General features: G+C 36.1%; 3 protein-coding genes, 1 long non-coding RNA gene and 1 pseudogene across 8 annotated transcripts; 2 read left to right on the top strand and 3 right to left on the bottom strand.

The window, feature by feature from the left end:
- Positions 1-1,112: 1,112 nt before the first annotated feature.
- Positions 1,113-1,989, bottom strand: LOC103948960 (zinc finger protein ZAT12-like). The gene has a single exon (XM_009360056.3). The coding sequence runs from the start codon at positions 1,804-1,806 to the stop codon at positions 1,285-1,287; it is 522 nt and encodes a 173-aa protein (XP_009358331.2). The 5' UTR covers positions 1,807-1,989; the 3' UTR covers positions 1,113-1,284.
- A 7,855-nt stretch (positions 1,990-9,844) lies between these two features.
- On the top strand, positions 9,845-12,707 carry LOC103948959 (methyl-CpG-binding domain-containing protein 7-like). Of its 2 annotated transcripts, none has more exons than XM_009360055.3 (5): positions 9,845-10,106; positions 11,142-11,261; positions 11,431-11,538; positions 12,108-12,227; positions 12,324-12,707. In XM_009360055.3, the coding sequence occupies exons 1-5, from the start codon at positions 9,906-9,908 to the stop codon at positions 12,612-12,614; spliced, it is 840 nt and encodes a 279-aa protein (XP_009358330.2). In that variant the 5' UTR covers positions 9,845-9,905; the 3' UTR covers positions 12,615-12,707. The 2 variants fall into 2 exon arrangements, with proteins under 2 accessions (XP_009358330.2, XP_009358328.2); XM_009360053.3 differs by having other exon boundaries at positions 11,142-11,300.
- A 790-nt stretch (positions 12,708-13,497) lies between these two features.
- On the top strand, positions 13,498-16,730 carry LOC103948956 (methyl-CpG-binding domain-containing protein 7). Of its 3 annotated transcripts, none has more exons than XM_048569531.1 (5): positions 13,498-13,990; positions 14,827-14,946; positions 15,379-15,492; positions 16,059-16,187; positions 16,272-16,730. In XM_048569531.1, exons 1-5 carry the CDS (start codon positions 13,778-13,780, stop codon positions 16,551-16,553), a joined length of 858 nt encoding a protein of 285 aa, XP_048425488.1. In that variant the 5' UTR covers positions 13,498-13,777; the 3' UTR covers positions 16,554-16,730. The 3 variants fall into 3 exon arrangements, with proteins under 3 accessions (XP_048425488.1, XP_009358325.2, XP_048425489.1); XM_009360050.3 differs by having other exon boundaries at positions 13,501-13,990; positions 16,068-16,187; XM_048569532.1 differs by having other exon boundaries at positions 13,873-13,990; positions 14,799-14,946.
- Positions 16,680-20,139, bottom strand: LOC103948958 (annotated as a pseudogene).
- A 2,982-nt stretch (positions 20,140-23,121) lies between these two features.
- Positions 23,122-25,567, bottom strand: LOC125470240. 2 transcript variants are annotated; one of them, XR_007252512.1, is made up of 4 exons: positions 25,530-25,567; positions 25,126-25,175; positions 24,932-24,999; positions 23,122-24,647 (listed from the first exon to the last, which is right to left on the bottom strand). It is a non-coding gene; the product is annotated as an uncharacterized LOC125470240 (long non-coding RNA). The 2 variants fall into 2 exon arrangements; XR_007252511.1 differs by lacking the exon at positions 25,530-25,567 and having other exon boundaries at positions 25,126-25,403.
- Between the last annotated feature and the right edge of the window lie 57 nt (positions 25,568-25,624).

Below are 25,624 nucleotides of genomic sequence, written 5' to 3'. Positions count from 1 at the left end.
CCATATATTAATTTCTTTTTGGGCCCATAATTTTTAAAGTTTTATTTGTGTTTGTACTCATGTGTATACCATCACGTGACATTGTATATTAATCAATGATAGAAAAATTACATATGGCATATTTATGTTTTATGCCTAAACTTTGTATCATATATTTATATTTTTAGTTTGTACCCACTTTTAATTTGCAACATTTTTTTTTTTAATTTGTAGTATTTTTAATCTTTTATCTGTACCCTAATTTATTTATAATGTACCTATGACATCCCACATCGTCCAGAGGAGTGATCCTTATATGTATATTCCCATCCCTACCTAGCGCGAGGCCTTTTGGGAGCTCACTGGCTTTGGGTTCCGTAGGAACTCCGAAGTTAAGCGAGAAGGGGGCTAGAGCAATCCCATGATGGGTGACCCACTGGGAAGTTGCTCGTGAGTTCCCAAAAACAAAACCGTGAGGGAATGGTAAGCCCAAAGCGGACAATATTGTGCTACGGTAGTGGAGCGGGCCTGGGAAGTGATCCGCCCTGGGCCGGGATGTGACAGTACCCATTTTTCTTTATTAATGTACCACTTTGTTATATGTGAAATGTACCAAATTTTTCTGTAAAATGTACCAATTTTTTTAACACTATGGATGCATTCTTTTGCCATTTATTATTTCTTATTTTTACATAGTTTTTATCCATTTATTCAATCAAAATGTTTGAATTTTTTTATTGTAACCGTTTCTAATAGTGTTATAATGAGGAATTTTAAATTTATAGGATTATAAATCTCATAAAATATCAAACAATTAATGTCAAAACTATAAAAATATAAATATTAATAGGAATATAATGAGGTGTACAAAGTCAAGTGACCTTGATCAAACTTTGAATACTATTAAGGTTTTAATTAAAGAATGTTAAAGATTAGGAACTGCATCCAAAGTATCCCTTCTTTTTAATATTACTCGAACTCTTTTCTGATATTATCATCAAGTATAAAGATTTATCATAGTAATTATAAATATACATATTTAAAAAAAAAATACAAATATGGCGTAAGTAATACGAAATATCGAATACAAAATCTCATAAAATTAAGAATATGTTCCCAAATATGCTCCCAAATGATCCCAAAAAAAATCCAATAAATTCATCTCCACTATGTTTCAATATAGACATCGAATTAAAAAATAAAAGATAAAAAGACTATGATCTATAGGAATAAATATACATCAAAACTAAAACTATCTGTTGACGGCAGTCGAAGGAGATAAATATAAATTAAACATGTAACAAATCAAGAAATCATCTGCAGCTTCGTCAAATCGTATTGGTGATAACCCGGTGGTGCCAAATGCAGATCCAAGTTCAACTCCAAATTCAAACACGACACCCTTTTGCTGCTATTCGACTTCTTCAAAACAGGCATCGGCGGCGACGGCTGAGCTCGAGCAGCCGCAGCTTGGATGACGTCCCTATGTCTCCTCATGTGTCCCCCAAGCGCCTGTCCGACCGTGAACTCAAGCCCGCAGATCGGGCACTCATGCTTCTTGGGCTTCACCGGCGACCCCGGGAACTCCGCCAAATGTAAAAGGTCAACAGCCCCACCGGGCATTAGCTTCGGCTTCTTGTGACTCGCTCTGTGGCCTCCGAGGGCTTGGAACGACGGGAACTCCCGATCACACGTCTTGCACACGAAAACTCGGTCCTTTTTCGAGTTTTCGTATTTGATGGGGGAGGAATCGGGTTCCCCTACCTTGGATAAAAGCATTAGACAATTGACCATGTCTAAGGTCTCGTCTTGCCCGCTTCTCTTCATGGCTGACGGTCGATTAGGGTTTAAGATTTCGGGTTTAGGGTTCAGCTCGCAGGAGTAAAGCGAAAAAGTAAGCTGGAAAGGAAAGATTTGGAAGTGGATGAGATTTGTGTGTGTCTTTTCGAGAGTTTTAAGGTTGTTCTTGAAGATGCTCGAAGTGCATGGAATGAGAGTTAAGAAGCTAGAGGTGATGTACTTATAGGAGGGAGATATCAGATGTGTTCTGCTGACTTGTCGTGTACGGAATAATCGAAGTGATGTAAGTCTTGCTGGGTAAGTAACGGAGCAATTTGGAATAGCGCCGTCAGTGTTAGGGTCCGATTGCGTCACCGCGTTGCTGGAGTAAAGCTTCCTGAAGGGGTCGTTTTAGGCGACCAGTGGGCGTGGGTTGAGTAATCCGACCGTTTCTAGATTTTGATTTACTCGGTATCCATGGCCACACGTATCCAAAGCGCGTGTCAAACTAAAATTGGTGTTTGCCTCTCTGTAGGCTTCTATATATTTGGTTCCGCTGGCGTTCCAAAAAAAAAACTAAAACTAGTCTTCTTTTTCGTAATTTCCATTGGGTTTGTGCATTTATTTTCGCATAAATTATGCTTATGATGATTGCCATCAATTAGAAGAAGGAAAATGTTATAATGCAGAATAACTTTCATGCGTTCTATGCCAATTAAATAAAGACATACAACAAACTTTTTTACGCATGTCTCTTTAACAAGGAACATCATCATGTTGTACACTCGTGCTATATAAGTTATTCTTGTTAAATATCCCATTTTATTAGACTACATCGTATTCTTAATAATAATGAGACCTACTTGTATCGGCAACTTTGTCTTCTATTAGAGAGGTAGTATAATATGACTTTTGTAACATCACTTGTAAAAAAAAAAAAAGTCAAACTATAAAAAAGAGAAATTTTTATAAAGACACGAAAAAACCAAATTATATGGACGATAAAATTAATACATCTCAATCTAAAATGTATTAACCAAGAATAATAAGATTACGTGCATATTTTTTGGCTTCATGAGACCAAGCTAGCTTCTTGTCCTTTGAACGTGGAATCTCTATCCAACATAATTATGTTTACTTTTTTCATTTTCTAATCCAGTTAGTCCTTTTCACATGTGTGATAAAAAAATCTAGATCACAGCGCGTTGTGTTGAGTAGAGGGGAGGTTCGTGTGAAAGCAACTAAAATTCTTTAAGGAACAAGCGAGTCAACACAAGAAAAGGAGCCATCTGTGGAAGAATACACAAAACTAACCGACATCGACGGAGAAAAGTGCATGCCAAGCAGTATTTAGTCCTACTAATGTTGGTAAGTTAACGCCAATTGGCTTACTGGAAACTACGCGGTCCGGTAACATCAAAACTTGTACTTTCGATGTGCCTTCAGTGTGGGCTTCCTACTTTCACACCATTATTTTATGTCATGACATCATTTATGCCGTTGCTAATAAGTTTTCTTAATTTCTTAATCACTTACCTCACGATTCACTCACATTTGAGTATTTTCCTTCCTGCTTCAGGGCTCTTCTTCGGTTCTTCCTTTTTCACAATTTATTTTCATATTTCATATAGCGTAGTTTAAGTGGTCATTACTATTCATATACATCATATCATATCATATTATATTATATTATATCATATATGTATGATTAGGAAGAAACACATTTTGTCATTCATTTTGTATGGCCCACGTTGTAGTGAATTTCAACAATCCAGAGTCTTCTATATTTTAGTACATTTTCTTAGGTCAGCCTTGCAAAATATTAAACAAACTCAAAACCATTAAAACATTTATATGTAGTGAAGAAAATTGACAAATACAATTTAAAAAAAATACTACTAAATTTAATTCAACAATTATATGGTTTTAGATTTGGATGATTTTTGGTAAACATGATCTTTCAGGTAATATATAAAAGATTAACAGTTGTATCGTTGAAATATATTACGAGGTGAGTCTCACGAAAATGTATCAAAATGTATGTTCTAGAATCCTAAACCGTATGACGTGCATGTTAGTTGTTTTACTCCCTTAATTAATCGATCATCACCATAAGTCGTACCTTATTTTGTTGGTTAACCAAATCAGTCACTCAAAAACATTTGAAGAGAATAGTTGGAGGACATGGGTTGGGTGTGCTGTACTCTCCTTAAATTCGGTCAAAGATAAGAAAAGTAGCAAGCATATGTGGCTGTGGAATGAACTTTCCTTTTCCAAAAAGGTTAGCTTCACGAGTACGGATGGCACTCCTTATTCTTTTCATTCAAAGTCCGTACGATTTGTTGATTTTTGAATTAGTTTTAGACCTTCTATTCCTTCGAATTTCTACATTTTTCATGTGTCATCTTCATATATGTTTTTCTTTTCTATGCAAGCACTGTGGATAGATGAGAAAACCGAGCACATTTGTTCGTACAAGGATAACTATTTTTAAATACTTGAACTATAAACTTAGCGTGTAATGTATTCATCTACTAGAAACAATATCTAGAAACTCCACACTCAAGGGCGGAGCCAAGCTAGGGTCAAGGGCGGAGCCAAGCTAGGGTCCACTCCAAGTTAATTAAGATTTTAGTGCTAGTTCTTAAGAAGTTCATTCCATCAAACTAAAAATTGGCCCATCCTGCCTTAACAACTCTCTTGAGACAAAGTGAGTTAATAAATCATGCATAATAGATGGAAAAAAGAAAAATTATAATAAACGCCATAAAAATTTCTAACCCCGCTCTTGTCTAGACCATTCTTTTGATAGTTTGCTTTATTAAATGTGGTTTTGATAAAACGTGCTTAGAGATTTTTCAGTGTAACCAATACAAAAAGTTGTACATCATATAATATATACATTGGCAAAGACACAGGATTATTTTAATCCTGTCGCGGGTCATGTGCTGCGTTTTTTAAAGCCAGCGGCCATAGAGATTTTGGTGTTCAAACCTTCTAGATCTTTCAATGCTTGTATAGTTGGCTATCCGTTTCAGTGTTTCACCCTCTTTCACAAGGGAATCAGTTCCAAGCTTAAAAACTCAATCTGTGGGATCAAGGTTTCTCTAATATATAAAAAATCATTTGTAGGCTTATACGCATCTTATTTATGATATCATTATATTTATATTTTAATGTCATTGCGTTTATCTCGAGATATAGACGTGCCAATTTTTAATAATTTTCTTTTGTTTTCGAAGACAAAAGCTATCTTACTATAAAATATTTTATTATAATTTTCTCCTCATCCCTATATAGTTGTATATGATTAAGAACATTTTAAAAGGAGATGTCAAAATTACCATATAAGTATATAACAGTAAAAATTGGTAGCAAACTTTCTCCAACTGAGCCTTCAATTTCCTACGTGGCGCTGAGTCAATTGAAGGCAAAGCCTTCTCTGTCAAATCCATTTAATATTTTTTAATAGATTTAATGGAAATATAATAAACATGGTTGTGTATTTTAAAATTTTGATTGGTTGCCTACATTAATGGACCCCACAAAGTGTTTAAAAAATTTTAGAATGATATTATTATTTGACATATATATTGGATCAAAAAATTGTACAAAATACCAAATTACCACACAAACCATCAAATATTAATTTAATGTTTTAAATTTGACGTCTCATTTGGAGATGCTCTAAGCTGTGCTCCTATGTATATGCGGTGGAGAAATGGTAAGCAAATTTTTCAAAGTGAAATTCTCTATGAACTTTTCGTCATATTATGTTTTTGGCAAAATGTTTTATAATGCTGGTATGAAAATTATGTCAAAAATATAGGACGGCAAAGAATCACATTTTGAAAAAAAAAAGGTCTTCTTTATCATTTCTCACATGGAATGAATGCTTGAGCACTTGTACTTGGCTGGAAACCCGAGGCACATCCACATCATAGCGCGTGGACAGTTATAAATGTCGTTGTCGTTGAGCGACGGAGAAAACGTGCATCGCAAGTACCCACGTATGCTGCTACGTATGTCGCGATGGTAATGACGTTAGGGTTAGTGTGTCCTACCCATGAAATCTATGCGATCCTGGTCCACCTCCATCGGCATAACTGTGAGCTTCCTATTTATTTCCTAATAAGTTACCTTTGCTTAGCTTAACAAATCATAAATTCACGATTGAGTCTTTCCTTCTTGTTTCATGAATCTTCTGCTAATTCAAGTGGATCCCATTTATATCAGTTTCTACCACCTTTGCTTGACATATAGTTAGAGAAATGCTAACGAGACTCTCTCAAAAGTGAGATTCGTTATAGATTCTCTATTATTTTATGTTTTTGGTCCAATGTTTATAATGTTGGCACGTTAATTGATGTTAAACTGTAAGGTAACAAAGAGTTTATGAAGAATCTCATTTTGATAAAGTTCCCATAGCATTTCTCCTATAGGTAATCGTATATAAGCAAATATCGATTATGTTTCCTTTACTTATGTTTTTTTTTTATTAGTTTATTCAAAATTTATTAATTTCATTAGTTATATGTTTAGATGAGAAACTTTCAAAATCTAAATATAAACTCAATTGTTTTAGTAATAGTTTCATAGTGCTTGAGTAGTTTTAGGTTTAAAAAAAAAATTCAATAGGTGATGTGACATGACTTAAACTTTAGGGTTAATTTCAATTTATTACCTTGAAGTTTCTTGGTTTTTAACATTTAGTACATAAAGTTTTTTCTCATCCCAGAATCATATCTAGAGTGTTAATTTTAGGACAATCTCATACATCCGTTAATCTGGCTGTTAAGTCTCCTGTTAACTAATGACGTAATGTCTATATCGATAATGATTGGGCATCACGTGTTATTAAGGGGTTCATGTGGAAATTCAAAATTCAAATTTTTTTTTTTTTCAAAATTCAAAATTTAGAATGGGGTTAAATCTATATCCCGCCCCTCCCACCCCACCTTCCCTTCCCTGATACCCACCTGCCACCATCCCTTTTCCTCGGAGTAATACTATTCTTATCACAATTTTATACCACATTTCTTTACCATCTTAAGTGGTAGATGAGTTGAACAAGCTATATCATTTAATTTCAATCTTTTTATTAATTAAAATAATCTTTTTATCACAAATATCAATTAATTAACAATCTTTTTATTAATTATTGATTAACATTTTGATTAAATGCTAATTAATTTAGATAATGTGGTTGTCCAACTCATTTGCCTGCCTAAGATGATAAAGAAATGTGATATAAAATTATGGTAAGAATAGCATTATTGTTTTCCCCGTCCCCTTCTCCAAGGGCCCTCTTAAGCAAAGGGCAGATCCAGAAGTGAAGCTCTCTTGAGAATCCAAGAGGGAATCCGAGAAAGGAATGCAAAGTGAATGAATAATGTGCCTCTTCTTGTCTTCAGGGGTGGTTGGGTCAATCCCATATAGAGCAATAGTTGGGACAACCTTTGAGCATACCTGTTGAAGAGGGAAAGACGCTGCACTCGAAAGCCAAGGTCTTCATTATGGTGGTCATGATGCTATTTATCAGAGGGACTATTTTAACACTCTGAACATGAGCAAGAACTTCGTACAGCGAAGTAGTGCATTCTCCAGACAAAGAACCAGTTTCTTTAGTCTGAGAAACTTCAGCAAGAAATATGGGAATTGCCGTGGAATCCAAATCCTTTACATAAGATTTCAGCGCTTTCATTGCTGATCTACGACTGTTAGCATCTTTATCCAGATTTTCCCACTCACGCTGTAGTATCGGGCATAAACTTCTAACCATTGTTGGCTTGCATCCAATTCACGAAAGGTTTATAGAAATGATTAGTGCCTAATAAATATGGTTTCATGAGATGGGTTTTTCAAGTTCTGCAAGAGAAACATAGAATGAAACACACAATCCACGAAAGTCCTAGACTTTGGAAATGTTTGGAACTTTCCCAAATCGCAAGAATTGAAAAAAAAAGAGTTTTTAAGCATTTTGGACGGCTATAATAACCATAAATGTCAAAACTTTTCTGCATCTCTTAGTCATCAACGTTGAAATTCAAAATTGAGGACAAAAGTTGGTTTCTTTCCCCACATTTGCATAGAAATCAAACAGACAAATATTCATTTGCTGCAGGAAACGATAAAATTCCTAGGGCAAAGCAGCACTAGAACCCATCATAGAAGATGGGTTTTCAGATTTAACACCAACAAACATTAAAAATCAAAACAAGAAGTGAAATGAAGAATAAAGTGTTGTCTTTAATATCGAGAACTGAGAAATACCTTCAAAGCTGCTTTCACCTGATGCTTGGGTTTTGACGCTGAGCTGAAATAGAGACTTTTGAGAGAGAGAGAGAGAGAGAGAGAGAGAGCACGCGGAAGAATAGGGATCAAATGGCCTCTCGATTCCGTCGATCCTCGGCTGCATTATGAAATCAAACTTCTCTGGCGGCAGGTCGGCCTGTGCGTGCGCCTAGCTCTCATCCAGATCGAGAAACTCCGTCATCTTCTCAAGAGAGACAACGGCGTAAGCGGTGGCTCGAACAAGAGCTTACGGCAGACGGTCTTTCCTGATCCGGGTTCGCATTTTGGGCGTCAGCCGTGGAGAGAGAAGGGAGGGAGGGTTTGGGGGGTTTTGGGGAAGGGGAAAATGGATGGTGGCGGGTGGTTATCAGGGAAGGGAAAGGTGGGGTGGGTGAGGGGAGGGATAGAGATTTAACCCCATTCTAAATTTTGAATTTTAAAATTTTGGTTTTTTTTTTTTAATTTTTAATTTTCACGTGGACCTCTTAATGATACGTGGCGTTCAGTCATTGTTCATATGAGTGCCACGTTATCAGTTAACGGGAGACTTAACGGTCAGACTAACGGATGTATGAGATTATCCCAAAATTAACACTTAGGTACGACTTTAGGACGAAAAAAATTTCATATACTAAATGTTAAAAACCACGAAACTTGAAGATAGTAAACTGAGATTTATCCTAAACTTTAATCACTAGATTGTAGTAAATGTAATGGCAGCATCTTTGCTCACCATCCTTAAATGGTGGTGAGCATACCATCATTCTCACTCGATAAGTTTAAATTTTGAAATTTGTTTTGTTAATTGATCAAATACACTCATCGTATCCCATTTTCCTTTAAGAAAATGCATCTAAATGCACCATTTGTATATGCAGAGGTTTACAATCCAGCGTAGGATAGTATTACTAGTTTCCACACTGCTATAGTTTAGTACTTCTCCTTTCCTCTGATTTTTCATTTCTTTGTTTCTATTCAACTATCAATCATTAAAATAAGAGGATGTGGACAAGTGCATATAAAATGCAACCAATCGTTACTCAACATTGTCTTGTATACACCAAAAACATGTTACCCACATGTTGTATACCATATTTATTGCAACAATAACGTTGAGGTGCTAACCGGTTATTAGGTTCATACGTTGCTAACCACTTACTTTGATATGGTACACAATTTAATCTCTTGAGATTTGAAATAGACCAACACTCTTACAAAAATTCACCAAAATAAATTATCTTGAAACATGCTAACAAATACTACGATATGGTGGTGATTCATAATATTACACCAATATATTATTTTATTTTACTTAGAGCTACCTTTCTCATGAGACCAACCCGGATTTGCCCTTATGAGTCTCTTTTGCATATCTTCACTTGTAAGTGAAAAATATCAAGTTTGATTCACATACATAACGAGAACATAATATATTTGTGTTAAGTTTGATACTTTAATATCTATAGGTGGACCGTTGAGTAGCCTAATATCTGTAGGTGAAATGTTAAGGGCTTATAGCGAGAAAATGACGGTAGTACACTCTAAAGTGTGTCAAGTGAATTAAGTTTTCAAAAAACTGGATAAAATAGCTTGAATATAATAGTAGGGATGAAATTAGCAATTTTTAATAAAATTAGGGACTTATTCTACCAAAAAATTAATTTAATAACCTAATTTTCACTGAGGTGATAGTTCAAGAACTAAATCCGCGCTTCAACCTAAAAAAATTGGAACAGTGGGGAACTGAAATTGGAATAGTGGGAACATCGGTCAAACTGCAGAGTGGCTTTTACCAAAAGAGGAGGGTTCTACTGAGCGACAGTCTTTAACCCTACCCCAAGCAAACACTGTCCATGAAGAAGGGAAAATCGTCAGAGTCGCAGACAGTTCCTCTTCTGACAATGAGGCCGGCAGAAGAACACGAAAAACCCTTCAATTGCAAAAGGCAATTGCAATTGGTCACCACATCACCCTTCAGACTCCCCGATGATTGGTTCGTTGAGGAAAAGCGTCGTCCCCTCAGCAACATTTGCAACCCCGGAAAAATCGACAGGGTCTCTCTAAACTTGTTCAAATGTGGACTCCTATGAATGTATATTATCCGCATGCATGGATTTTTGATGTGTGGATGTTTACATTTTGCTATGTGTTTGTGTTAACGCCTGGGGTTTTTTTTGTTGTTGGGATTTTTGCGGGGTTTTTTTTTACTGATCTTGAAATTCATGTGCATGTTATGGTTTTGTGGGAGTTTCTCGTTGGAGAGCGAAAAATTGGAGAGATTGAGGGTGGTAATTGTTTGGGGTTAATAAAGTTTCATGATTGGCATTTGGACTAGATTTACTCTTACCGAACTCCATTTGAATATCTGAAAAAAAAAGAAGGAAAATGATTGAAACCAGTCAAGATTTCTTCTTTTATGCATAAGAAAATCTAGGTCTTTGTTAAAAGTTAAAACCCAGTAAATGTTTAGGGGAATCTATTATTTCCAATATTTTAAAGGATTTTTATCCTAAATGGTCTTGATGTTTGGGGAATTCATCAATTTAGTTTCTCGTGTTTCAAAGTGATTAATGTCGCCCATAATTTATGCCCCATCACTCCAATGTGGGTACTTCAATTTCGTCAAATGTCAGGACCATTGCGATAAGAATCCTATTTTTAAATTGTTGTTGGGCATGCTCTTTGATCAGTAAACAATAAATAATGCTTTTGAACTTCTTATGATTTTTATTCTTTAATGTTGCACATGCATCTGGTTTTGTTGCTGGCATTGTAGCTTTCACTTGGTTCATCGTTATGGTCTTCTCCGAAAACAATAACTTAATCCGAATATCTTGATCTTATTTTCTTGCATTAATATACAAATGGCTGCTTCGAGTATTTTTGAAATGAAACTTTATGTTATCTACAATTACTATGATAAGCAAGAATATACATGCTGATTCAAAATTCCGACTCTCCGACAAGTACATTGTACAAATCTGCTCCTGCCGCGTATTTACATTCACGATTTCTTCTTTGTGAAAATTCATTATTATGTTTTGAAGTAGTTCTAGTTCAGGTCTGAGAACTTTCTTGTAATTTTGCAGTATTACATTGAGGCTGATACGGGACTGAGGTTTCGTTCACTGCCTGCTGTACAGAGATACCTAACTGAAGGGCAAACCGAAACATTTACCAAGAGATTAAAACCAGGCAGTGAATGCCTTGTGAGTTCTAGGATCCAAAAAGTGGTCAATCCAAAACATGTAATCTGAATCATATGATTCCCGAATTTACTTTGATTATGCAAAGCTTATTGAATTTTGTCCATTGATACAATTCGTGTGCGTGGATTAGATACCTCTATTATTCCTCATTGACAATGTCAATCTGCAGAAGCAAATTACACCATGCACCACCAGGAAAACTTCTTCATCCTTTAAACTACCTGATGGTTGGGAAATTGAGGAAAAGCCACGAAGGAAGTCTCGTGTCATAGACAAGGTACAGATCTTATGTTTTAAATATTGGCGGTTTCTCTCTTCTTTGTTGTAGAAAGGGTATATCTAGCTTGTAGTTGCTGAAAATATGTGCATTCTGCAACATGGGGTGAAATTGCAAAGATGCATGTTTCGTGGCATGCATACGTATGGACTTTGCATGTTCATGTACAGATGGTATCTTTATATAAATCTGATCCCTCTTTCGGGTCAGCGACTTAACCAAAACGTATTGCCTTAACGTCTGTAAATTACGCTCACTGTACAAATTGGTTGTTATTGTATATTAAAAATGTCAAAATAAGAGAGATTGGCGAGAAAGCATTGAAAGAAGTTGGCAAAAGGATTCGAGGGTAAGAGAAGGTTGGGAAAATTATGGTCCGGGTCTCTGAGATGTGCTATGCTCAAGATTTCTTTCCTCTTTTTACAGAATGAGCATGGCCATAGTGACATTGTGAAATGTATTTTAGACGATTCATTTCTCTAAAAGAGAACATTTACGAACAGCGTTCACATATTCATAAATTAGCACACTGCACTTCGAAAACATGATAATTTTTTTGTGTTTTGCAGACTTATATCGAGCCAGTTACTGGAAGGCAGTTCCGTTCTCTAGTAGCAGTTGAGAGATACCTAACAGAAGCAAATGAAGAAGTTCCACTCAAGGCATTGATGCCTGCCACCAAGTCTAGTGTATGTTTTTTTTTTCTTTTTCCAATTACTGATCAAACGAAAGTTTATCAATCTGCTCCTCTGCGGTCCTTGACCTTGTCCAGTATTGTGTTTCAGATATCGAGTGGCTCTTGCCATCAGAAGACAAAAAGTTTGGCTGAAAGCGAGCCCCAGAATGTTGGTTCTAGTTCTCTGAAAAGAAATATTTCCGGTGAGAATGATAGACCCTCCGAGCTCAATTTTGGTAGGCCACCGGCAAAAGTTAAATGGGTCCTCCGTTGTCCTGGAGGGAATATGTGGAATCCCATTGTTGACGATTCTAAGGTCCCAGATTCTGTAAAGCAGAGTTGGTCCGAGAGTTTGAAATCATCTCTCTCTGGTGGAAATATTAGTGCACCAATTCTATAAGTTATAGCTGTTCTGCTAAGTGGAACTTCTGTATCATTTTGTTTGTTTATTTAATTCAGATGCTAGTCCCCAAAGTTTTGAGGGATCCTTTTTTCTTGGAGGTTTATCAATAGTGATCATCTCGCAAGTCTTTTGACGTAAACCTTGCAGTGCCGATGAGCATAGGCCTCAGAAATCTCTCAGTGAAGAGCAAACCAAGATTTGGAGGCCCTTTTCCAAACACTAACCCAAAAATCAAACAAGTAGTAGCTAAATGATAATGTAAACACGAACATAAAATTTTAGAGTATTGTTGGATTTAACGATTGAATGTGTGCTAAAAAACTCATGTGAATTTAATAGGAAGATCTAAGCTACTTAAAATATATCGTGTAGGAGACAATGATTCATAATACGGTTGAATGTAATTAGGTTACAATGTAAAGGTTCAACTAATGAGTGTGGCTCAAATTCACATCAAATTTGAGTCAAGTGGCTATATTCTTTTACGTACCCGCGATACTGCTACTATAAACTATACTGAGGCTTTGAATCAGAACGCAATGAGTTCAAAAGAAAGACTCTATATACTAATGCAGTTCAACACTTGCACGTCAAGTGACTTATTTGAGGGAACTAGGGAAACGTCACCCCAAGGTTGAAGGGATCCCAAATTTAAAAGTTTCACTGTTGAGTTTAATGTAAGAAAAACTTTTACCTGTGGTATGCACCGGCTTTTTTTTCTGTCTCTCACAATCAATGAGACGAAGAAAGTACATATGCCAGAACCAAACTTTTGTTGAATCACCTAAATAACAAAAGGAAGTGATAAACACACACCGCGTTTTTATCTTTCGTATATTCATATTTAATTTTGCTCGTTATTTCAATAATTCATGCAATCCGAAAACAACAAAGAAAATGACATACGAGAAACCAGACTTAATCACCTCCAAATCCCATATTAAATAAATCAATCAAGTACAATCATATGCCAATAAAATAGGAAAATTGTCCAAATAATTGTTATGAAACTGGAATCATACTGCATGACACACTTTGTAGACCCGATCCCACATTTCTCATTTCTTGGGTCATGCTGGTCCAAGGCGGAGTAAGCTTTTCTACCAGACCCTCAAACAACAAAGACATGGCTGATCTGCTAAGGTGACTGCTCGGTGACAATGATGAATGGGGAATCGTCACAGTTGGAGCCGATTCCGCTGCTAACAGTGAGGCCAGGGGAAGAAGGAGAAGAACCCAGAAGCAGTGGCAGCAAAAGGCAATTGCAATTGGTCACGCCCTCACGGTCATTCAAACTTCCCGATGGTTGGCTGGTCGAGGAAAAGCCCCGTCCTCCAAGCTCTTCCCGCCCGGGCCATACCCAAATCGACAAGGTTCGATCTTTCTTTCTCTTCACTCTCTATTTCTCTCTCTCAACTTGTTCGAATTGCAAATGAATTTACAATGTATATCCTTTGCATCCATGGATCATGGCTGGATGGATGTATGAATGTAGGAATTTTTGTATTTGGGGTTTTTGCAGGGTTTTGACTGGCCTTAAAATTCATATGCTTTCCAGCATTTATGAGATTCTTGGATGTTTTTAGCTATGGGTTTTTAGGCAATTTGCATTGCAGAGTGAAAATTTGGAATAATTAGTGAATTGATCTTGTCAAACTTTTATATTTTTGTACAAGTAATTGTTTTCCCCCCTTTTTCTGTTGTACATGTTTACTATTTCACCGCTGCCTGCTGGCAGTTGACATTTCAATTGGTACATTTTGATAATCTTATAGGATAACGCCGACAATTTGTTATGAATCGAATTTTGAATTTTGAAAGTCTAACCAGTGTGTTCTTGTAAAGAAGCTGCCAATCTCGTCCAGAAAGCATAATGCTTGAGCGATAATAATGGTTTATGCTACACCTCCGACATTGGGTTTTTAGGCCACCCAGAACAATGTCGTAGTCGCCATTTTGCACTTCTATGATGGATTCTATAACTTTTTTTGAAATTAAATTTTATGTTACAGTTATTATGATAATGGAGAATGTCCGTGCAGTTTTTAAATTTCAGTTCTCCAATAAATGAATCGTATAAATCTGCTCCTACCACGCTATTTAACTGTACTAAGTTGTTTTGTTAAAATTCACTAGCAAGTTTTTTCTTTTCAGAAGTTATTCTAAATCTTGTGCGGCCAGGTCTCAGACCTTTTATTTAGTTTTGCAGTATTACTATGAGCCTGGTACGGGACTGAAGTTTCGTTCACTGGCAGCTGTTCAGAGATACCTAACAGAAGGGCAAATCGAACAACATACCAGAAGATCAAAACCAGGCAATGAGTGTACTGTGAGTTCCAGGATTTACAGTAATTGATAATATTTAAACTTTCTCATCCCACTCTAAGAGTTAGAGTGAGAAGAGAAATTTAGAAACAAGGGAAACATATGTTATGCTTAGTTCTTTACCCACGTAAGTCCTCTGCACTAATTATACAAAATCTCTATACCTTGGATTCTTGTCACATGGTTTAGTTGAGGGTCCACTAGGTTGAGGTACCATAATTGTCAAAGTGATTTTTTAAAATTTTTCTTTGTTCGATTGCTATTCATTATTATTCCAGAACTTATGCAGTTGTCCGAATTGAAGGAGAATTTTTTTAAAAATTTTCTCTATACCTTTGGATTCTGGTCACCGTTACAGCAGTCCAAATTGAAGGAGAAAAGCTTGTAATGCCTAAAATATAAGGTCAAAATCCTTGTTGATAGTGTCAATCTGCAGGTGCTGATTACACCACGCACCAGGAGGACCAGTTCATCCTTTGTACTACCTGATGGTTGGGAAGTTGAGGAGAAGCCACGAAGCAATATTAATTATTCTGGTTACGTAGACAGGGTACTTGTTCTTTTTCATTGAAGTTTTGGTGGTTTTTTCTCTTCTATGTTGTAGAAACTAGAAGGGGTTTATCTAGCCTGTACATGCTTAAAGTGCTTGCATTCTGCAACATCGGCTGAAATTGCAGGGATGCGTGTTTCTGGGTCATCCGTGCATATGCACTTCTGCATATTTACATGTATATATGTTATGTTTACTATTTCAAAGCTGATCGCTCTTTTGGGTCACCGACTTCACCGAAACATGTGCATTCTGCAAAATAGCTACTTACATTAACTATGCAGAATGGTTGTTATTGTATATTAATGGAAAATGTCAAAAGAACACACATTGACATGTGGGAAAGTTACAAGTTAGGTTTGGGACACCGCCATTTTGGCGTCCCCGTTTCATCTAAGGCTCTATAACGGATATGCTGTTTTCTTTGTTGAGTTGGCATAACATTTGGCATTTGGTAAACTTGTCTTGGCAGACATTTTATATGCTTAGATATGGCTTTCTTTTTATGATCCATCTGTTCTGAAAGAAAGTACACTGCACTCCAGAAAAGTAAATAATTTTTTCGGGTGTTGCAGTATTATATTGAGCCAGGGACTAGAAGGCGGTTCCGTTCTTTATTATCTGTTGAGAGGTACCTAACAGAAGCAAATGAAGATGCTCCACTCAAGGCATTGATGCCTGCCAACAAGTCTAGTGTAAGTTCGTCTCCAATTACTGATCAAACAGAAGTTCATCTCCTCCATTAAACTTGACCTTGTCGAGTTTTGCTTGTGTTCCAGCTTTCGCCTGGCTCTGGCTTTCAAAAGATGAACAATTTGGGCGAGATCCTGTCCAAGAAAGTTATTTCTGGTTCTGTGAAGAGAAATCTTTCGGGCGATTATGATACACCCTCCAATCCCAGCCCACCAGCAAAAGTTAATTGGGTCCTCGGCGGTCCTGGGGGGAATATGTGGAACGCCTTCATGGACGACTCTAAGGTCCCGGATTCTGTAAAGCAAAAGTGGTCCGAGACTTTTGTATCATCCATCTCTGGTGAAAACGTGAGCGTACCTAGGTTTTAAGTTATGATTGTTCATCCAAACTCATGTAATATGATGTTTTCCCAGATCCTAACTTCTTAGAGATCTGTAGATGTATGATATAGAGTTGTGTTGTAGAATAAAGGAGCAGTTTGTACATGTAGAAGATTAAGAGAAAGACAATGGCACATTATTCTACTGAGTATTACGACATTGAAACGACAATGCCTAAACAATAAAACAATTTGGATCATATCCTCAGAAACATACTCCGGAAAACCCGGCTTCAGCTCTATAATTTTCAGTATGAAACCATGTCGCGAAACAACTTTAAAACTGAAGGCTACAACAGTCTTTGACACCTAACACACTCATCGGAAAACGGAAGAGAAACAAAGTCAAGGCGGCATTGGCATCCTTCCAGACAAGTAGAGAGACAGCTTGTCTCTCAGATGAACGCCGTTTATGTCAACAGTTCCACAAATCTGTTGGCGGTATTCTGAGTCGTGTTTGTGAGGCTGAGGCATTTCGTCTTGAACCCCGTCTTCCATATCTATAACAATGTTGTGAAGCAAGCAGCAAACAAGAATGATCCTTGGCAATCTATGTTTGTCAGGTCTCCACATCACTCCTTGAATGATCCTCCACCTATCCTTCAACCTCGCCAATGCTCTCTGCGCTACCTTCTGCGTAGCATAATGCCGCTTATTGAACTGAGCTTTCGGCTCTGGGAGTTCTTTCCCTTCATAGGGGATTACGAGATAGGGCAGTAAAGGAAATCCCAAGTCCCCGATTATGTATTCCCGGATATCCAATCCTGTGGAGAGCTCTAACCTTTTCCCATTCAACCTCCCACCTCTCTCACAGAGTTGATAAAAGTTTGAACTCTGAAACACCTGACCAGTCCTTCATTTTTCCTGGCCATCCGGTGACTATGTCCCGAAACCTCATGTCAGGATCAACAATGGCCTGCAAGACCATGCTGTGATTCTTCTCTTGGTCGAGCCAGGCATTACTTGTGGGGTCTGAAGCAGGCAAACACATCATGATGTGAGTGGTATCAACGACACCGCAACAATTAGGAAAGCCTCGTATTTTCTGAAACTTGGATTTAACTTCTGTCATTTCTGCTTCAGTGGAAGGCCATTGCAGGTGGTGAAGTCCTCTTTCTTCCATGGCTTCAACAAAACGCCAGGTAACTTGAGACACAGTTGAGTGGTTCACCCCAAACGAATCACCAATTATCACCAATGACTCGCCAGAGCTCAATCTTCTTAAGGCTACAGCTACTTGATCGTGCAAAGACAAGGGTTTACCGCTTGTAAACACAAAATGTGCTGACTTAGCCATCATATCTTCACTCACCAGCGAACAGATGTAGTCAAAGGTTTTCCTGGAAAGCTTAAAAACTGATTCAAACTTGTCTAATACCTTGGACGGAAACTGCACACCTGCAAATAGGATGGGAAAGAAAAAAGGAATTTTACTATTCTGAACATGAAGTATTTAAATGCAACTTTAAATGCTGTTATGGGAGTTTTAGAACATCAGAAGTAACAATGATCTCAAACATCAAGATCAAACTATTTAAGCATAAATTTTGATCCATCCTGTATGGCACAAGCACAAAATTGAATGGGAACTACGGAGCCAGTACAATCAAAACATGAAATTAATTTGCATCGGTGAATTTGCTCAAAAGTAGTCAGCATGACTGTGTATTACATGATATGATTGTTCAACTGTATCAAAACATGAAATTATTTTGCCCACATTTCACAGCAACAATTTTATCATTCAGAATAACAATCCAATTGATCATGTTCTCAGAAGAAGACTCATAAGTTCGATCACTACTCGACCATAATTTCTTGGGAAACTGGTGAAGTCAATGCAGATACAACCCAGGTCTCTACCTACCACAAGCCACAAGGGAAATTACGTAGTACAAACCACACTTCTGATGAATTACGTTCAATCTCAAATTTGAGAAAAGGTAAGGATAGTGTCTTTGAGATCGGAATGAGGTTAGTGACATATGAGATTTATCAAGTTGAAGGATGTACGCTGTAGGAAACTACAGATACATACATACATACATACATATATATATATATATTGGCTAATTCATATCATATCGAGGATAATTGCTTCAAGTTTTGGTATTCCTGCCGCTATGCAATTGCAAAATCAATCTGCAGTCCCTCCAAATTAGCCAACAGTTTCTGAGGCGATGTCAGAAGGAACACACAAATGATTTTGTAATATACCAAATTTAACAAAACATTTGTTTCACAGTACCCAACTTCGAATAATTCTCTTGTGAATTTCACTAAAATTCCTGCCCCGGAACTGCATATCAAATCAAACCAGACCTAAAAGTACTAATTTTTTTCCTTTTAAGTTCCTTATACCACTAGGGCTGTAATCATTTTGTACCCAAGTCTCTTTACTACCAGCTCAATGCTTATCCACATCTGTAATGCTCAAACTATGACATCTGCATTTCCAAACTTAAAATATTTTGGATTACATGCGTGTTTTTCTTCAAGCAATGCTATATTGCTACCGTTCAATCATTACCAGTAAAGAACAAAAGTAAAAAATATAGCTAGAATTCACAGAAACAAACTTCATTATAAAATTCAACTGCTATATCAAAGGTGTTGAATACTTTTTGAGTTCTTGATTGTAGAAGGACCTAGATAACCTTATCCTAGACTTGATACAATTAATCTTATCCTTCTCAATATTCAACAAGGCAATGAAACCAGAACTGTTAGGTCAAAGTCAGATTAGGGATCTTTCTTCATAGTAAATAAACGCATTCGCAATATATCGACGCAGAAGTTGAACAAACACAAACCCAGTTAGAATCAGACACAATTCAATTAACCAGAAGTCAATTAAACATCAAAAGCACATACATAATCAACATAAGATAACTGTTAAAAAAAGCTGAGTATAAGACAGCATACCAGAAGTCCATTAAACATTAAAAGCACATACATAAAGCAAAAAAAGCTATCAAAATATCAAAGAAAATAATACCATTGATTCTCCTGGAGAATTCATCCCACCAATCCACAGGACCTTCCTTCTCTGATGACCCGGAACCAGAAGCATTCTCCTCACCCTTGTTGTCAGCCTTCTTTCTCTTCCTAATCCCCCTCACAGGACCCATCAGCGCACAGCCCACAACAACTAAATCGAATCAAAACCCAGAAACCCTCCAGCTCCGAACGACAAGACCAACACAAACCCTGATACAGTTAATAAAAGAATCAAAAACCCATTTGCAATGATACAATATATGTGCCGAATAACAGGCAGAGAGGGCAAGAGAGATCAACAGACAATGAGCAAAAGCAGCAACATGCAAAAGTGCTTTTGAATAGCTGTTGCCACTCGCAGTGTGTGTTTTCAACGGATGTTATGAAACGTGCAGGAAAAATAGAGAGCTTTGATGAAATAAACAGAGGAAGCTACAGGTGATAGAAAAATCCAAACTTTGACATGTGGGGTTTGTGTTTGTTCAAGACAATGTGGCAAGACAAGTGAGAAACATGGACATTGCTGCTTTGGCTACAGATTATATATCTGTACATATATATACACAGACTTTAGATGGGGGGAGAGAGAGAGAGAGAGAGAGAGAGAGAGAGGGTGTACTTTACAGAGGTTTTGTGCTTAAATTGCTTGGAGACTGCCTTCAAATTTTGACAAACGATAGGAAACCAAAGCAAATTTTCTCATGGGTTCGGATTTATAGTGTCGGATGAACAAATTGAGGGTCAAGTTACAACGTGGAATGACCAATATGCCATGAACTCCTAGTCGCGGCCAAATTCCTAGATTTGGTAAAAGGAGTGTAAATTCTGTTAACATGGAAAGGGGGATATTTTATATCCTCCACCACTACCCTTTTCATAACAAGACGCATAAATGCCCACGGTGAGATCAGAAGTTCTTAGTTTCGATTTTTGTGGATGATAAGTTTGTAATCAAATTACTATAGATAACTCATTATGTGGTATAGTCTAAATCCTCGTTTCATGTGTATTAAAAAAATTTAAAAAAAAAAACTGCACAACGAAATTATTTTCATTTAGTGAAAATATTTTTTCGACGGTGAGCCTTGGCACAATAGAAAGATTGTTCTTTTGTGATTGAAAGGTTTAAGTTCGAGTCGTGAAAACAACTTCTTTGCAAATCAAGAGTAAGACTGTTTGCAATAAACGTTCTCTTCCCACAACCCTGGACAAAGCAGAAAGTCTTATTAGCTTGGTGTCGTCCTTTTTAGTAAAAATATTTTTTCAACATACATGAAAGAATGGAAAGTTGGTTTAGGTCAATAAATATTTTTATAAAAGCACAATCCAATGAAAATAATTCTCCTCTTCAACTAAAGTTTTATAAAAGCAATTTTCTTCTCCAACTAAGCTCAATAATACTTGCTAGAATTTCCGTAGACTGACTTCTCCTTAAAACCACAATGTGTAGATTGACCCAATCTTAATATTGAAAATATTTTGACCTCGAACAAATTACAAGTCTTTTAAATTTTACGAGTACTAGCAGTATCGTCTAGCCGACTCCAATAAAGATAAGTTTTATAATAATTTTTTGTTGACCCATTATGTAACTTAGCCTAAATCTAAACCTCACCTCTTTATGTAGGTATCATAGAATATCTATTTAGTTTTTGTATTATTTATTTACTATATTTTTTTTCTTCTATCTGTCACTCGTGCAATACTTCGTCCCTTGAACTCTACAATTTACATCAAAGGGACTGAAATTTCTAAAATACATACACGTATTGCATGCTAGCATACACGTATTGCATGCTAGCACCAATGGGAACCAATGTAGCTGAAAAGATATGTCTGGTGTTTGAAATTTCCTTGAGACGGTCGATATTTCAGTTGAAATATTGGAAAAATTAGACAAAGATATGGAAAGGAACTTCACTCCTACTAGAGAAACTCTTGAATTTCAGCTAAACTCAACATATTTGGTTAATATTTTCGACATATCTATTCAATATTGACAAACTACCATATGACGCTACATAAAGTTTCATTTTAATTTTTTCACATTTTTGAGCAAATTTTCATCATTCTCATCGAAGGCAACTACTACCGATATCGGTATATTTATTGATATTTCTACAAATTTACATATCAATATTTCCGCTGATATTGATAACATTAGGGGCATCCAACTGCTAAAGAATAATGAGAAGAGAAATCAGCTAAAAACCGTAAACAAGTCTAACTCTTTCTTTCTCCTCTCTCTCACCTTCTCTCTCCTTCTCTGCTTTGCCATTTCCCAGCAAGCGTGTACTCATCTGCGAGCACGGTGGTAGCAGATGTGGTTGTTGTGATTGTGATGGTGGTAGTGTGGTGGTTGTGATTGTGGTGGCGGCGGCGGCGGCGGCAGTGATGACAATTATGATGATGCTACCGACAACGATAGTGATGGTAATGGTGCTCAGGAAGCTTATAGAGAATTTTAACGAAACACTTCCGGTACTGTTCACTTTTAACGAAAAACCACATTTTTACATTTTCCTGTGAAGGGATGTTTCTCTAATTCGTTACTTTTTTAAGCCAAATTTTTTTTGTCATTTTGCAGTCCTAAGTATTTTTTTTTTTTTTCATGGATTTCTACATGGGAGGAGCATAGAATAATTTTTTAGAGGTATTAATAATAACATCCTTAGTTCATCTCTTAACGGAGATGCAAAATGCCTTGAAATGAGCGTTTTATATTTTTTTTGTTGGCTAGAAAACTCTCTAGTGTAAAACACTCATTTTGGCTGGAAGATGTGAACAAAAATGTAAATTTATGTTTTTTTTTTTATTTACATTTTTTGGACATGGACTTTGTGTTCAAAAAGAGCAAATAAATATGATTCCAAATTTACGTATCTCGCATTAATGTAGCATTGAAATATGCATTTATCAAAAATGTAAAATGAGATGTAAATATGGCTTTTACATCTCAAATTTACGTCTTCCATTAAAAATCCATTTTGAAAATAACAATCACAACAAGTAAATAACAAGTAGCTTACCAATGCACTAGGGGCAACATATCAGAAAAGCAAATATATAAATTCAACGTGCAATGGCATTTCTCTTCACTCTTTTTCGACTTTTTTTCACAACGAACTTGCAATTAATTTATTTTTCGACCCCGTTTGTGGAAATATATAAGTTCTTTTGTTTGTTGGTTTTTGTTTTGTTTTTTTTCGAAACTGATGCAATTGTCTTTGTTCTTAAGGATGGAAGGAAGAAGCAGCTTGTAAGCCTAACCTCGTCATTCCATTCCATCCTCCAAGAATAATATTTCGATGACACAGTCAATGGATAATTGGTCATATTCTTACTAAGCGCGTGCAAAAGATATTTTTTTAATCACGGCGCGTTACGTGCGACTTACACATTTTAGATGTATTGGTTCAACGCATAGAAACATAAAATAAAGGCGATTATCATCTCTAATAATACAAGCATGAATTTAAAGTATTTTGTCTAGAATATGTAAAAAAAAAAAAAAAAAAAAAAAGTAATAAATAATAGAGAAGATCCTTATAATTTAGTTGCAACTAAAAGCTAAATAAAAAGTATAAAAACAATCCAAAAACTTCAATTGACCTTGACACACTTGACAGCAAAACATATAATGAACTTATATCGTTTCATCCTGTTGAAAATTTAATGCGTTTAGTTAACATCAAATATTAGCATTATTTGTAATTGAATTGCATTAAAGGTTGAAAAAGGGAATTAAACATTAAAAGAAAGAATGTAACCGTATGTTGAATTCGAGGGAAGCAAAATATCTTTGTACACAACATTTCTTGTGAAGACTCCTTCATGACTGTGTAATTCTCCTTTCTTTACCAAGACTTTTGTTGTAGACGCTGAAACTCCTCTTGATAAAGCCATGTACAAATGTTTAATTTTTCTACCTATTTACTCTTTGGCAAGAAAATATATAACATGAAATGAAGAGTATTCACAATAAAGAAGTAAGGATGCGTGTCGTATTTGACGAACATATGAGTACCAAATAGAAAACAGAACAATAAAGACACAGATAATATGTTTTTTACTCATTTGATTTTTATGGTGGGTGAATGAATAGACTTAAGGATCACAAAAAGGGGATTATTTCATTTATGGGTGACACAAAAATGCATGGACAAAACAGATAGTGTCATTTGGTGAGGCAGATTAGATAATCGTGTCATAGTGTTGTGCTATAATCGTGTCATCGTGTCTTAGTGTTCTACCTATTCTATCGCTAGCACTTGAACTTGGAAGCAAGCTACAGCTACCTTGAATGAATGAATGAATGAATAAAATATCGCTTACGATTCAGGGACCCCGAATTACTCTACACACTCCACATTCACTCCACATCAACCTTGTGTATACTATATTTGTCTGTTGATTTCAAATCCGAAGACGACGATACTTCCTTTTGCACTGTTAACCCTATCCTATCTTTCTCTGGGGCTTGGTTTTAAGAAATGGGGTCGAGACTGAAGTTTTACTTCAAGTCACTTACCCTTCATGTAATCACCTTTTGCTATTATTTTTGTTGTACCATTTCTATGCTTTCCCGTCTCTGTTTCTGGTGTTTTGCCTTAGTAAGTAAGTCTTTGGGCATGACCTTCCCTTTATATTCTACTTACCGTGAAAAAAAAAAAACTCCACTTGAAGGTTCCATGACATAATCTAACACACTCTTCTCTAACCGTTTGGAAAGAAAAAGCAAGTACATGCTTAAAATTGATCACGATGGTGTTGAAATTACTCAAGTACGAAAAATGTAAAGTCTTATCTCATGTGAAGCCTCCCAAAACGTCAATTTTATGTTTCATCCGTCAAAAATAATATTTTCTCATCAACGTGTTTGTACTTTTATTAATTAGAGTTTTGTTCTAAAGTAGGCATAAAAAGGTGATGCCTTTGACAGCATTCAAAGTAAATATTAAACATGATGTGCGATTGTCTACCATCTAACAAATTAAGAATGAAATGAGGGAAATACCTTAGTAATGCAGTAATTCTGTTTGTATCTCTGTTTGAATGCTCCAGTAATTCACTGCACCAAAGCCTATTTAACCAAAAAGAAATGAGCAGAATGTAGACAGGGAATTGATATTAGCAATGCAAACCACTAAATGAAACGCATATATACCCACTACCGATTCGTAGTCCATGTTTGTAATCCCTATTTAAGCTTGACAGGAGCAAAACGAATGAGGTTGAGAAATGAGTATAAAAGATTAAGATTGAGAGTTTAAATGTTGTACCGAGCAAGACTTTCTCGACCTGACATTATGCTGTTATGACAATTATGCCAGTAGAATGCAAACCACAAGAGAAGGAGATACGTACCACTGGAGATACTTTTATTTGAAAACACCTCTTGGAAGTATTTAACCCGCTCTCACCCGAATGTATTTCTGGCATATCGAAAACAATAGAAAAGAAGATTCTATTAATTTCACCACCTGTGATTATACAAAATGAAAACAGATAACAAATTTTATAACAAATGTTGGTTTGCAGAAGCACCACATAGCAAATACCTTTGAAGTCATCCGCAAGTATTTTCTTCCAACGCTTCGATTTCCATCTCCTGCTCTTGTATACACAGTTAAGTAAACATAGTAGTAAAACAAACAGTTAAGTAAATTCCATAGCTTGAAGCATAATTTAGTAAAATTTCATAGCCTTACGATAAAAATCACACATTTCGATCAAATCCCATATCCAGAGAAACCTCAAAAAATAAAAAATAAAAAAAAGATTATATCAACAAATTATGTGAATTGAAAAAGACCAAAGTATATTTAAGATTATATCAACAAATTATATCTACAAATTATGCAATTGGAGTTTCTGGGTAACTTTAAATTCCCCAAAAAGCAATCTAAAATACCAAAATCGGTGACAAACTACAAAGGCAACATAAAAAAAATCGAAGACTTACGGAAGAGATTCGACTTTGTAGTCCCAATCATTTTCACGAACTTGCAAGGAAAAAAGAAAATGAAAAGATGCCTAATCTCTTTTAACTCACACAAT

This window comes from the organism of the source record quoted next, unplaced genomic scaffold (assembly GCF_019419815.1).
Source record: "Pyrus x bretschneideri cultivar Hongxiangsu unplaced genomic scaffold, Pyrus_bretschneideri_v1 Contig5, whole genome shotgun sequence".
In the NCBI taxonomy this organism is placed as follows: Eukaryota; Viridiplantae; Streptophyta; class Magnoliopsida; order Rosales; family Rosaceae; genus Pyrus; species Pyrus x bretschneideri.
Note: the sequence above shows the minus strand (reverse complement) of the source record. Positions and strands in the feature narration are given on the sequence as shown.